The sequence below is a fragment of the Harmonia axyridis genome, chromosome 1 (assembly GCF_914767665.1).
Source record: "Harmonia axyridis chromosome 1, icHarAxyr1.1, whole genome shotgun sequence".
Taxonomy (NCBI): Eukaryota; Metazoa; Arthropoda; class Insecta; order Coleoptera; family Coccinellidae; genus Harmonia; species Harmonia axyridis.
The window spans coordinates 38,140,476-38,156,497 of record NC_059501.1 but is presented as its reverse complement, the minus strand read 5'-3'; the positions used below and the strand labels follow the sequence as shown (position 1 = coordinate 38,156,497).

At 30.7% G+C, this 16,022-nt stretch overlaps 1 protein-coding gene across 1 annotated transcript; it reads left to right on the top strand.

Annotated features, from left to right (window-relative positions):
* Nucleotides 1–697: 697 nt before the first annotated feature.
* LOC123671408 (uncharacterized protein PFB0765w) lies at nt 698–15,554 on the top strand. Its single transcript, XM_045605252.1, has 12 exons — nt 698–851; nt 913–998; nt 1,055–1,569; nt 2,423–2,640; nt 2,697–3,014; nt 3,142–6,426; nt 6,535–7,866; nt 9,956–10,021; nt 10,088–10,481; nt 10,540–10,757; nt 11,241–11,489; nt 15,420–15,554. The coding sequence occupies exons 1-12, from the start codon at nt 819–821 to the stop codon at nt 15,462–15,464; spliced, it is 6,759 nt and encodes a 2,252-aa protein (XP_045461208.1). The 5' UTR covers nt 698–818; the 3' UTR covers nt 15,465–15,554.
* Nucleotides 15,555–16,022: the final 468 nt, after the last annotated feature.

Here is a 16,022-nt window from a genome sequence, read left to right as displayed (position 1 = left end):
ACTAGTTGGCCTTTTTTCCGAAAAGCTGAATGTGTGAATAAAATCCTTGACTTACAAACCTGTAAGAATTCACTCAGTACATATATACACCTTAGAATATAGATATTAATGTTCTAAGATATATACATAGGTTTCATCACAGAACACATAAGAAAACGCCAGTATTTTTAGACGATAAATGATGATGAGACCTTTATAATTGAAGGACTCATCATCATTTATCGTCTGAAAATACTGCCATGTTCACTGATTACTGATTAGATTTTTTTAACTATTCGAAAAGAATAGATGGAGCTATTTAATAAAATGCCAATATTTCCATGCAAACGACTGCGAAAAACTGTTTTCCTTATGAGAAATAGATATTAGAATATAGGTAGAAAATAGATCTCATACCAAATTAATATAAGGTCTATGAGAATAGTGATATTTCCATGAAAACGACAGCGGAAATTGATTTAAGCGCCATAGGAGCCGATACGACAATCAAATAAAGTTCTGACAATCTCCTTAAAATTCAAGAAAGCTGATTTTTTCAAAAGTATATAGCCAGTTTTATCTTCAAATTTTCAAGAATAAGTGAGAACCTCAGTATTTCTACACATCTTTTTCCTAATGTGCTGTGCACTACATGCATGCGGATATATCGGACAGATCAATAACGATTCTGTGGTTATAAATTATTAGCACTCGTAGTCATAGAAAATATTGTCAATTTGAAAGTAACGTATTTCTGTTAAATAATTCGTTATCATATAAATAATGTAATGGGATAATTGTCTGTAAATTATAAATAAAATTTCTTTTTAATTTTCACAATGATTTCTTGGGGAGAAATACTTGTCGAATGGGTAATTATACTTCGAATATGATATTAAATACTTTCATTATTATATGATTTGTTTATTTCAGTGTAATTGTTTACAATTAAATTCTAAAATAAAAGACATAAATGAACTTCGAAGAAGTGATTTCTTCAAGGATGTTTTATCAATTTTGTAAGTTTGTTGAGGATTCTTTTTTCACTGTTCTACCATACTCTTTTATTTTTCAGAAATAAAGAGGATCTATTGAGTAAAATTGATCATACATTTCTCAAAGTATTAACACTTTTAAGTGATACATATAAACATGCCCACATCGAAGATATTAATTGTGATTCGTTTTTGGAACTACCTGAGGATAAGCTCATAATGATAACATCTTTATTAATGCATTATACTTGTATTTACGATGGACGAGAGAATTTCACATTGCCTCTGTGTCAAAATCTCTCTAAAAAATCACAATTATCCATCAAGAATTTTTTACAGAATGTTGACAAGGATGTTACATATTCTGATCTCAAAAATATTATTGGAAAAGATAGCATATATGATAGTGTTGAATCTAAGTCAACAAATAGCCCCTTAACTGATGTCTTTAGAACCCCTAGTTTGAAACGGAGATTTAATTATGAAAAGGATAGAGCAGTTAATAAACTGAAAACTGCACTTGAATTAGAACAATATGAAAAAGCTGATGTGGAGGATGAATTGAGAACTCAAATAAAGAAAACTAAAAAACTTGGTAAACATAGTTTTAACTTATTTTTTAGGTTAATCATCAAATAATTATAATGGTTGGTTTATGCACCATTCCTAAAAACTAAAACTAAGAACTAAGAATTGAGTGCTATCAAATCAATGAGGGAATTTATGCATTTTATCCAAGGACTAAGAACTGAGACTAGAAAGTTGGCCAATATTTAACTAAGAACTATGCTTTAAGTTAAAATAATGAAGTTCGCATGCGCCACATAGAATTTCAATATTGACGAGTACCAGTTTCTATCGTTTCATGTTCCGTTATTCGTGTTGAATGAAAAGTATTCGGTGTATCTGAAAAAAATTTTATTTTATTTTTTCACAATCAATATCAATGTGAATCATCAAAGTATAGAACAAATAGAAAGTAGTTCGAACATGTGTGCTTTCCTTCACAAAGAACTAATAAGAGAGTGCATAAACGCCACTGAATTCTTAGGTTTATTTCCTAGTTCGTAGTTCTTAGAAATTATTGCATAAATCAGCCTTATGCATGAAATATTATGGTATTACAAATTAAAATAGGATAATACAAAACTTTTCATTAATATTGCATATTTTAAAGGTATCATTTTGAAATTTTCAAGTCGAGAAAAAGAATAATTAAAATTATGAATAAGATCACTGCTAGGATGAAGAACTTTTTCCTCCTTTTATAGGACATAATTGAATAAAGTTGCATTCGTATTTTTTTTGGATAAAATTTAATTTTGTTAAGCTATTGCCAGATTTTCACAGTATCCTTCGTTTGACAACTTGTGATTAATTCATATGAAGTCAAATTCATGTTATAAATGTTCAGAAGTTGTTACTTGTAACATTTCTTCAATTTTCAGAAAAATTATTGAATAAAAGTAATGACGAAATAAATGCCTTGAAATCAGAAATTTTCAAATTAAAATGTCAAACACCTCCGCAAACCTCTAAAAAACCGGATTTGGAACTTACTGTGAAATTTTTGAAAAAAGAATTGGGAAACTTTGAGCATTATATTGAAAATAATGAAAAAGAACATGAACAACTGAGGGAGGAGCATCATTTATATAAAAAAAAGGTAGGACTGTATTGAAATGTTTCGAAATTTTAAAAACTGGAGTTTTTCTATTATAGATTGAAGAGTACGAGATAGAATATGCTAAATTGCAAAAAAAATATTTGGCATATGATGAACAAATTGATGAACTTACTGAAATGCTCAGTGAAAAATCTTCTAAGATAACCCATTTAGAAACATATTGTAAAGAACTTAACGAAATATTGGATGGTTACCGACAGCAGAGGCCCTGTTCAACTGAAAGCAGTTTTAGTGAATATATTTCACTGAATAAAGTTGATACTTCAATTGTTAATCCAGAAAATCTTGCTAGTGCAGTTATTGAAATTCAGTTGAAGGAATCTCAAGAACTGAATGAGGAATTGATGTCAAAGGTATTTTTATTTCCAACACAATTTATTAATAAATTATATTTCAACTAAATTTATTACTTATTAAATTATATGCGTAAATATTGTATTTAACAGATAAAGGAACTAATTATTTTTAACATTTATTCAGGTGAACGCTCTAAATAATGAACTGAGCAGTACTAAAAAATATTTGGATTCAAAAGATGAAGAAAATAGAAGACTCCTTAATAAACTTAATATTGAAAATGAAAAGCTAAAAAAATTAAAACAGGACCTCCATATTACAAAAATGTATATTGAAGTTGAATCGAGTGAATGCAAGACATCTTTTTCATGTTTAGAAAAAGAAATAAACAATATCCTTTCTCTTAATAAAACATCATTAGATAATCTTAATGCTGAAATTTTCAGAGAAAAAGAGAATAATAATTTCTTGTCACATAAAATGGCAGAACTAGAGATAGCAATTGTTCAAATTAGATCTGAGAAAGACTTGTATTTGAACAATATCCAAACTCTGGAAAAGCAGAATGAAAACCTATCTACTAAGATACAAGAACTTAACTCAAAATTATTTGCTTCTGAAAATTCTAACGAAGAAAATCTAAATCAAGTCAAAATACTTCAACAAATGACTGAGAAATATGAAGAAGAATCTAAACAATTGGTTTATGAGAAGAATCAGTATTATGAAGAGATCAAAGTTTTAAAAGAGCAATTGAACCTAATCACAAATAAATCAGAAGAATATTGTACAGAAATAAAAACCCTTCAGATTAAAATTGGTCAATATGAGATAGAGCTAGAAAATCTTTGTGGTGAAAACAATAAATGTAATAATGAAATTGAAAATTTGAAACAGCAGAAACAGCTACTTAATGCTAGATCAGAGGAATACTTCGCTAAAGTGAAAAATCTTGAGGATCAGATTAAAGAAAATGAATTGATGAGAGCTAAGCTTTGTTTTGAAAATAATGAATACAATAGTCAAATTGAAGTTTTGAAAGAAGAAAACAACCTACTCAAGTTAAGAACTGAAGAATATTCCTCTGAAGTAAACTGTCTTAAAATAACATTAGAACAAAATAAAACAGAATTATTTGAAACAATTTCTAAAAATAATAATTATGAATCTCAAATTGAACAGCTCAGTGATAAAATTGAAAAGTTAACTTCTAATTTGGTTGCAAGTGAAAATAATATTGATGAGTACAAAGAGAGAATAAAAGCATTAGAAATTCTCAATAATGAAAGTTCAAATAATATGAAATCCCTAAATGAATTACTTCAGATTAATGGTATAAAACTTGATCAAGCTTGCAATGAACTAAATGTGTATTCAAAGCAGTTAGAAATATTGCAAATAGAACATGAAAAATTAGCACATCAGAATAATGAACTCGATCTTAAATTGAAACTGACAGAGGAATTGAACAAGGATGCTAAAACCAAAATTGAATCTCTTGAAATCGAATTGAATTCACAAAAAACAAATAATTCAAAAAATATCGAAATAATTCAGGAAAGTGAGAAGAAAAGTGATGAGAAGGAAGCATTGATAAAAAAGTACAAAAAAAGATTTAGAGATATGCATATTGAAATAACTGAAATAAAACAAAATTTCAATGATATGAAGTCTTATTTCAAGAATGACAAAAATTTATTATATGAATTGATCAATGACTTGAAAAAAGTGAATAATGAAATTGTGGAAAATAATGGCAGTCTCATTCATGAACTAGAAGGAAAATTATTTAAGGAGCAAGCATTTAACAGAGATCAACAACACAACCTATCTAAATTAGAAAATCAGTTGATTAGCGAAAAAGAAAAATTTGTTCAAGAAATTGAACTCTTCAAAACTGAAAGAAATAATTTCTGTGAAGAACTTCGGATTTCTGAAAAAAAAAATATTGAAACTTCAAATAGGATTATATCCCTCCAAGTGACTCTTGATGATTTGAATTTAGAAAAAAGTAACTATCTCCAAGAAATGGAAAAAAAACATTCTGAAATCCTTGAATTAGATAATACCATATCAAGTTTGAGATCAGAATCTGAAAATATCATTGCAAAGAATATCACACTTCAAGAGCTGGTCACAAGATATGAAGATAAGATAGAAAAATATGCTGAATTCAAGGAATTCATGAAACAGCATATGATTGATCTCAAAGGTTTCCACCAAAAAGAATTTTCTGAATATAATAACTTGATACTGAAACTAAAGCAATCAATATATGCTTTGAACATTAAATTGACAGAATCGGAGCAACTAAGAGAAAAATTACTCATTGAATTAAGTGACTGTCAAAAGTCCAATTCATCTCTTCTGTCTGATCTAGAAAAGATTAATGCAGAAATGAATGAAATGAATATCAATTGGGTGGAAGATAAGGAACAGAAAGCTAAAATAAAAATGGAGAACCAATCACTTAAAAATAATTTTATTGATTTAACTAAAACGATAAATATGTTTAATGATGAGCTCAATAAAATAATAAAATCTTTGAAAGAACGCAAAAACCAATCAGATTTCATATTGAATGATTTGCAAATTGGAGATTTACTCAAAACTCCTGAAAAAACTAATAAAACCAATGTTTCAGTTGAAATAGACAATCTAGGTCAAAAAATATCAAAATTGAATGCTTATATTGATATCTTCTCGGAGAAAGAAACATATTACCTTAAAGAACTGGAAAATATGAGGGAGGAGACAGTAGCCTCTAATAACAATAATTTTGAAATGATACAAAATTTGAAAGAACAAATTCTTGAAAATGAACATCAGTTATCCAGTCAAACAGAAAATCTGCATTCTATTGTGGAAAAATACAATCTATTGCAATTGGAAAATCTAGAATATTCAAATAAAATTGAGAAATTTGAAGAAGAAATAAAGAATATTATCAAAAAACATTCTGATGAAATGGCAGTGAAAGAAATTCATATTGTGAATTTACAAGAGAAGGTTGCTAATTTAGAACATGAAATTCACAATTTAAAAAAAATTCGTAATGAAAAAATAGATGAAAACATGGAAAATAGAGTCCTTTTACAAAGTCAGAAATTGAAAAATGATGAAGAAATAGAAAAGTATAAAACGAAAGTTATGTCTTTGGAAGCTCAAATTGCGATATTCAAAGAAGAAATTTCAGAGATAAAAAAAAAGAGTGGGAAAAATGAAGAAGAATATGAAAGTACTCTAGCCAATCTACAAGTTCAGGTAGTTAAAAATAAACTGGAAATTACTGAGTTGAAAAAGAAAAATGAAGATTTGATAAATGTGAAAGATAATTTATCCACACAAATAGATATGATGAATAAAAGGAGCCATGAAGACATGGAATGCAAAAAAATTACAGAGGATCAGTTGGAAGAAGAAATCAAGCAATTGAGAAATGAAAATGGTGGTTTATTGAAACAATTGGTATGTATATATCAAAATTCAATTCTTATCCAATAGTTACAGTAATATAATATATTTAAAAATCATTTAATATATCAATTTATTTTTGTTTTTACCTTGTGATTACAGGAGATGCACAAGGAGTTACAAGAAAAAATTGTCAAGTTTGAGGAAAAGAGAAATCAAACATTTTTAGAAGAAAAACAATATGAACTTTCACAGAAGATTGAAACCCTAATGAAAAGTAATGAAACACAGAAAGAAACATATGAAGTATTCAAAATATATTATAAAAAATTCAAGGAGGACTTTGATAAACTGCTCTCCCAAAAAAATAGTTTAGAAAACTTGACTAATAATGTGAGAACTCAATTAGTCTCATTGAGCAAATATACTCGGTATGATAACTCCCATAAACTGATTGAAAAAAAAGAAACTTTGGACATCATTTCTGAAGATATAATGAAACAATACAATAGATATTCAAAACAAATAAATGATATAGTACAAGATATTTTGAGATATTATGAGAACAATTGTGACAACATTTTTGCTTCACTAGAAGCCAAAATTGAAGATTGTTCAGAAAAATATAACATTCATGAACTCAGTGATCAGATATCAGACCTAACTGAGAGAGCTGTAGACATTTTAGAACAGATTAAAATATCACAAAAAGAATTTGAAAATACATGCAAGGTTGAAGATGATAAAATCCAACAAAAAGAAAATATACTGTCAACATCAAAGAAAATTAATATTGACAAAATCAAGGAGGACGATTTGAAGAAGAAAAATTTAACACTGAGGCAGAAAGTGACTCTATTGGAAAATACAAAAAATAATTTAGAAAAGACAGTAAAAAAATTGAGAGAAGAAAACAAAAAAATTAAAGAAAATGATAGGAAATCTATGGGGATTGAAAATGATTTACATTATAAAATGTTACTTCAAGAATATATCTCATATAAAGAAGATCAGGAAAAGATTTTGAAAGAATATAAAATAAGTCTTGAAAATTTACAGAAGGAATATGAAGATCATAAAGATAATTGTATGAGGACTTCAACTCCAGTTGAAAACAGATTCTTCTCAAATATGGAAAGTGAAAAGTGCCTCGAAGCTGACTTGGTGAAATTACAAGAAGCTTTTTCAAATATTCGAATAATTAATGAAAAACTAGATAATGAAAATATATTATTAAAACAAATAGTTGGGGAGCAAAAGGGAGAAATGGATAAATTCATTTCAATTAAGGAAGCATATGATAAGCTTCTGGAAGAAAATAATAAATTGATGACTGAGGTTGACACAATGAAGTATAAGAGAGCAAGAGATAGGGATGAATTCTTGAGATGTTTGAAAAAAGAGAGATTTGAGTACGAGTCAAAGACTTCGAAGCAGATTCAGAATATTAAAGCGGAATATGAAACAAAATTAGAAAAAATGAAGGATAAAATGGTGAGTTTCTAGAAACATGATTAACATCTATTTATAATATTAGGGGAGATAGCGTCAATTTTCACCAGGTCATTTCGCCCAATGAAGACGATTATTATTATTATTTTACTGAGGCTGAATTTTTTAGTATATTTTCTCATGATATTACAAAATTTTCCTTTTAGCTAGTGCGCCTCTGTGACCTAGGAGGAGAAAATGGCTACGACACATAAAAAGAAAAACAATCATTTTTTGATCATTTTACTGAGGATGAAAAAGTTCAGATTAGTAATTGATGAAGTTGTCATTACAAAAAAAATATGTTAGCTGCACAAATTCCGTGACCTAACCAGTTAGCTGCCGGCATGAACATTAAAAAAATTTGAAGAATCACAGATTCTTTCAAACGTCAGAGGTAGCTGTCTCCCATTTGATGAAGTATATAAAAAAATCATATTATCACATATGTCAGGCGTGTTATATATTGTTCCATCATCGATTTCGTCCTCCAACATTTTGAAGACCGTTTTTATTTTTATAATGACAACTTCATCAACTACTAATCTGAACATTTTCAGCCTCAGTAAAACGATCCGAAAATCTGTGTTTTTTTACTAGTTCCGCGGCCATTTTCCCCTCCTCTCTTCCGCTCATGAAGGCGCGCCAGCTATGTGCTCAAGGATGTCTTAAAATGAACCTCAAGGGGGCGCATGTCTACATCGCCACGGACAGCCAGACCACGCTGAGATCCCTGGAATTGTACTCCAAGGGGTCTCTGTTGACCTGGAAGTGCCGTAACACCATAGAGCAACTGGCCAGAGGCAATTAAGTGACTCTACTATGGGTACCAGGGCACTGTGGTGTTGAAGGAAACGAAAAAGCTGATGAACTTGCAAAAAGTGCATCAAGGTTGACACCTGAGCCTTTCTGTGGGCTAGGAAAAGACCAATATAAAGCTGGGGTCCAGCTATGGGAGTTGAATAACAGGATAACCCACTGGGCAAACACTCCTGGACTTACTTAGGCCAAGAAATTCGGGATTACCTATGCCAGAAAGCTCTTGAAGCTGTCACGAGCTGAGCTTCGGATGATGGTGGGATTTGTACGGGGCACTGTCGGTACAAACATCATTTGTACCGTATGGGAAAGTCAGCAGATAAGATTTGCAGGTTTTATAGATCAGAATCAGAACACATAGTATGCAAGTGTCCAGAGCTGGCTGGAGAATCCGGTCCTGGAAACCCGTGAGGTAACGGCCAAGGCCCCTAAGGAGGTTGTCAGTTTTATTAACGTCATTGACGACCTCCTTGGGTTTCCATGAATGAGTAGGGTAAAGAACAAAATATCTACATGGTCGCAGTTCCCGGAAGGCTTACCGAGTCACAACGACCCCAGTTCAAATAATAATAATAAGGCGCGCCAGCTAAAAGGGAAATTTTGACTTAATATTTTGAAATACAAGTTATACCAGACCAATCTATAAATTTTGAAAAATTCGTTCTTTTTTCCATATTGAATACATGATTAGAGGAAAATTTAATTCAAATGCTTTCATAACTTTGTTTATTTCTCATGATGAGGAACTAAAATGAATAAATGTAGTATTCTATCTATTCATTTGTCCCAAATAATAATGTCTTTTATGGCAAAATTTAAGCTTGATGCTATTCTTACTATTACCTAACAAATTATAATATAATTTTTAATTGATGAATTGCACCAAAACACATGAAAAGATTGTAATTCTATTTTACTTTACCATCTTCATCCATATTTTGCTGGTAATAATCCATTATTGAAATAGATTTATTATTTACTACTTGAAGAATTATTTTATATTTTACAATTTTAATAAAAAAATATTTGTAATGTGTTGGATAATGAACAATCTAATGTATTATATGCAAAAAATTGAATTGTTATTTCAATAGATACATATCTATATATCAATTTTTTTTTGAATTATATAAATCAATTAGCTATCGTAATTATGAAATGAAATAATAATAATAGTAATTTTATTTCCATCATTAATACCTAATATTAAGCATTATATATTTTTTTGATTTTATATATATAATTTTGTCTTTGAAATTTTTAATCATTCTAGATAAAATTATATCGAGAAGAGGTAAACAAAGAAATGAGTAAAATCAAAGGAAAACAACATGAAAGTGTGAGTAATCAAGGACTCAAAAATAGAGGAATTCAATAATATATCATTATTACCTTAAAATTTCAGATACCTTTAATCAAAACTATTGAGCGACTGGAATGTGAACTTTTTGAAACCAAACAAAAAATACAACTATTATCAGAACGAGACACCTTAAAAAGAAATCAAGATCAGTATGTTTCATCACGAGTGCATGGTTCCAACTTACACCTCCATGAATTAGATACTTTTAGTCTTAGAGATTCATCTTGCATTAACTCAACTGCTATTGATAACCAACCACGAACTAGTATTGCTAAACTGATGGAATTCAAACATCCTAACAAGGTGAACCCCTCTGTGCTGGACACAAGAAAACTAATTGATGAACGACAAGTGAGGACTCTGCCTAGATCGGGTATTTCTGTTGAAGAGGCTAATATTAGGAGGAAAACATCATTTGGTGTTCCCAGTAGTATAGGTATATTTTTTGATTGATCTTATGTGATAATGTCATCATATAACTTTACATTTTGCAGGAAACTTGCAGATGGAGGATGAAGAGGAAATGTTCAACAATAAGTATTTAACTGATTTGAAGTCAGGTAAATGTGATTTACCGTCATCAGAAAACAAGGATTCCAGAGTTTCAGAATTAGCATGGCGGAATTCTTTGGTGCCCCCACATCTAAAATCATCATACCCAGCAGAAACCCAGTTCTGCAGTCCAGATCGATTTAGGGAAGATGATATTAAGGTAGATTTTGAAGAACTTTTTCGTCTCGTAAATATCATAACATTGAAGATTAAACTGTAAATTACAATATTTGAATCTTAAATATCATCCGTAAATATCAAAACATTGAAGATTAAACTGTAGTTAAAATTACAATATTTGAATTTCTTTATTTTCCGTTTATTATTTGTTTTTTTTTAATGACAGGTTATTTTCTTCTGAACGTTAGTAAGGAAACCATATGCGCATAAAAATCTCTATTTTATAAATGCCGGGAGTCGCAATTGTAGCCTGCTTTTTTCATACAATTTTTAACACTCTATAGAGTGTAACAGTTACATCATGAAGTTTTTATTCACTTTATCATCTTTCTTATTACCCGAGAAACACCATTTTATAGCATGACATGATTTTATTGAATTCAATTAACATTATCACCTTATACTCTTATACATATCAACGAATTTTACTTTGCGCATTTATTTATTAATCCTATATTTCCAGTCTGTTGGCGGTGCATTTGACGATAGCTTGTGTAAACTACTACCAAATGAGAAACGAAAAAAGGACTTCGGTACCACTTCCTATAAAAAGCCCGGTCCTCCTACACCTAGTAAAAATGGCGGTAGATTGTCATTAACTGGAAATGAAATGCCAATAGCCAAAGAACAAAATTCTGAATCCAAAAAGAGTACACCAGGTCGAATAAGATCACTTTTCACAGGAAGAAGTTCATCAAGAAGTAGTATTGAGGTAAGTGAATATCCTTACTTTTTGAAGTAAAGGGTGAGCATTTCTTATTTTGGTTGAGCGTGAATATTTCTTTTGAAAATGGAATAATTCTAAGTTTTCATATGCCGCGGATTAAGGTAACAAATGGGTCATCCAATGGGTTTTCCTATAGGTTTCATTTCTAGTAGCCTGCTATATGGACAGTTTTACTTTTGAAGCTGTCATCTTTATGACATTTGACAAGTAAAAGTTGATCTTGACATTTTGCATCTGAAATTGAAGAGAATGGGTTTCAGGGCATTGGGAGAAGTTTGATGGAAACATATTTAAAGGATAGAACACAAATAAACAAATGTAAAAGCAACAAATCCCAAATATAAATTGAATGTAGGTATAACTCAGAAATCAGTACTTGTACCACTCCATTACCTCTTATGTGTTACTAATCTAAAACATGTTGGTCTGTGTGCAAGGTACTTTGAGTTTGCTGCTGAAACTGCACTAGTATTGTCTGATAGTGATCCCAAAAAACTAGAATTCATAGCCAATTAAGACCTTAGCCTTTACAAGTGGTTATGTAACAACAAACTGACAATAAATATTGTAAAGACTGTCTACATGGTTATAAAACTAAAAACAAACCTGACTGTAATAAAATTTGTACCTGAACACATACAAACTGAATTCGTCGCAAGCTCAAGCAATACATGAAAACGTTGGAATGAGGCTACATTAATAGACAGAATTGTCGCATTTGGGGCTCGGAAAATCCAAACATTTTTGTTGAAAAGCCTCTCCATCCTCAACGTGTTACTGTTTAGTGCGTTTTTTGGGCTGTTGGTGTGATTGGACTTTACTTATTCGAAAATGAGACTGATGCATCGCGCTACAGAACTATGATATATGTAAATGATATTGATGTGGACGACGTTAATTTCAACAAGACGCAAAAACACAACATCCACCAATCAATGGCAATTTTGCAAGAAAAACTACCTGTTATTTCTCGAAGAGGTGATCACAATTGGCCATCGAGACCTTGTGATTCAATAACTTTAGACTGTTTTCTTTGGGCCATGTGAAGGATAAGGCCTATGCCTATGTTCTACAATCGATTCTACAATTTATATTCAAAGTAAATATCTGTTGTATAATGGTTTCATAGAACCATATATTAGATATTTAATACCCTGCTGGGGAAACGCACCGACTTATGTAATTAATAAGCTACAAAGAACCCAGAATAAAGCAGTTGGAAGTATCTTCAATATAGAACATACTACTCCAACAAAACATGTATATGAATAAACAAAAATTCTTGACATAATGAAACTGAGAAAATTAGAACAGATAAAATTAATATATGGCATGAGGAACAATGAATTAAAAACTCGAATGAAATTGAAACAGACACTTCAATACCATAGCCACTTGACAAGACAAAGAGAGACACTTAGAAACGACCTTAGGAGGACAAATAAAACACAGAATTCCCCGATCTACAGAAGCATAAATGTATTTAACTCCGCCCCTTCAGATTTGGTTAGCATCAGAGATTGGAAGAAGTTTTGCCATGCCTTAAAATACTTTATGAGACTAGAATAGACTTTATTTTTGTTATTGTAGTTAAGTTTAGAATATTATTTATGTTGTTGTTTTCTGGTTTCAAATAGTAATATAATTAGTAGGCCCTGGTGCCAGTAATGTTTTTGCTGTTTAAGGGTCAACAATAAAGATTATTATTATTATTCAAGATCTTAAAGATGGAATTCGTGAGGTTATTGAGGACATACAGCCGCAAATGTGCGAATTAGTCATGGAAAATTTCTTGAAATGGATAATAATAATAATAATATTTATTGATTCCAAAAAATTACATGACTGTAAATATGGAACAAGTCAAATTTAACAATATAGAACTTTAACAAACAATTATCTCTTACAGTATTCTCTGAATTCTGTGAAGTTGTAAGGTTCACATCTTAATATAAATGCATAGAGAGCTTTCTTAAATTTTCTGGGACAGACAATCTTTTGCAATTCTGATGGTAAAACATTGAAGAAACCAATGGCCACACATTCAACAGATTTTTCCCTAACAACTGTCTTATGAACCGGAACAATGTAAGGAGACATTCTGCGGGTACAATTCAAGTTCTTATAAGAATCAAAATAATGACAATGCTTGCTGAAAAAATACTTGAGGATCTGATCAAGTAATTGGCATCATCCGCAAACATCCTCGTCGAACACCTCAATCTCCTAGGTTTATTCATTTTTGGTAGAAAATTAATATAAACGATGAACAGAACAGGTCCGGCTATACTTCCTTGAGGTACGCCCATCAAGATTTCTCTTTCATCTGACACCAATATTTTACCATCAATCTCCATAATAACTATCTGTTTTCTCGATGTTAAATAGCTCTCCAATAGTCTCAACTGATTGTCCCTTATACCGCAATCCTCCAGAATTTACAGCAATCTCCCATGTTCCACACAATCGAAGGCCCTTGTCAAATCTAGAAATAAACTGATTGGGATTTCTCCCTGCTCAATAGACTCCACAACTTCATTTATAAGTTCATAGACAGCTGTTTCAGTACTTCGGTTCTTCACAAACCCATGTTGGCATTCTGAGATCACACCAAATTTCTTGAAGAATTTCAGTAATCTAGTAGTTAGTATTTTCTTGAATACTTTTGAAAAAGAGGGCAGAATACCAATCGGTCTATAGCTATTTGGATCACTGATGTCTCCCTTTTTATGTAGAGGTTTGACAATGGCAACTTTCAGGTGGTCCGGAAACATCCCTCTTTGAAACAGCGGTTAATAATGAAGCTGAGTGGTTCGAGTATAATATTGATCGATGATTTCAAAACTCTAATCGGTATCTCATCGTAACCACAAGATAATTTATTTTCCAAAGACCTAACGGCTTTCAATACTTCATCATGTGAAATATCAAACATGAAAAATGACTTATTGAGTTTATCTCTATCATCAGGGGTAGTTTTTTCCAGCATTTCAGTGATATCAGATGGGAAGTCCACGAAAAAGTCATTGAATCTATTTGGTAAACACGAGGGATCACATTGATCACATGAAATTTCCCGAGAACTCTCATTTTTTAGTAAGAGAATTTATTATTATGAAGCCTTTGACTTATTTTCTGAATTACGAATTAGGCTGTTAAAATGATCTTTCTTTTTTTTGGACAGTAAGTTGTCATATTGTTTTTTTATTGAAATATACGTTGCTTTAAATTCAGGTCTGGCAAATGAAACTATATAGAGCTTATCTAAAATGTCCTTCAGATGCTCGACATCGGGTATTACTTTGATGTTCTTTTCATTAGAGGATAAGTAAACTTCAACCCTGGGAAAACATTGCTCAAAAGTTTTGGAAAAACGTTCGTGAAAAATATTCCAAAGTTGATTTGGATATATATATATGGTGTTGCAACCGTAGCGCTTGTAGCCGTGGCGGTCATTTGGCTGATATCGTTTTCCATCGTTAATGGGATATCTTCCTCTCTACTATGAAATGAAAATCTATTGATTTCTCTCAAAATATACTCTTTTTTTAATATCAAAAAGAAAGCTCTTATTGGAAAATCTTTCATTTCTAAGTTCACTTAAAATTGTATAAAATTGAACTCTTCTAATATTAAATTATAGCTCGAAAATATTTGTAATTCACAAAAGATTATTGAGAATGCTGTTCAGGACATGTTCAAAGGAATCATAATAGGGAATTAAACATTAATTCAAAAATGAATTGAACTGTATATATAATTACCTCAGCTGGATTTCTAATTCTTTTGATTGGTATCGCATCCTATCATCTCTTCGAAAATTACGAATTCTATTCTGAGCAGCTTCTTTATAATTCAATAGATTTAATGATTTCATTGTATACATTTTTTAATTTCACATTTCTTTATTTTCAGCCTGGAACCTCTCCAAAAAAAAGATTGAGTATATTCCGCAGGTGATTGTTAGCTATAACTAGAAAACTCTACGTCAAGTTTTTAAAATATATTTATGTGTGTGATATTCTGTTACTTATACATTTTTTAATTAGGCGAGGTGTTTTATTCAATCTATAACCTGATTAACCTTATGGCTTAATACTATTATGTTGAAAAAAATACCAGGGTTCGTGAAATGCAATCATTCAACCAAATTTACTGAATCGTTCCCAAAGTAATCCTCTTTTGAAATAATATAGTCAAGCGGATAAATAATCGAATCATCAAAATATTTTTTGAATGTACTTCCAGGAATTGACTTCAGTACTCGTAACCAAATTTCGTCTATCAATCTTGAGTTTTGGAAAAGAAGGAAGTCGGCCTGATCCAAATCATTGTTAGGTCCAACGTCCACTAGGAGCGGAAATCTGGGAAAGGGAAGTAGCAAATTCGTGCGAACACCGTTTTTCCGAAATCGTGCGAATGTCTATCGATCATTAACTCAAGGATCATTTTCACGATGATAGTGCATACTCTCATGATAATACTTTTGTGATAGTTTCCTTGATAGTGATAGTAAAC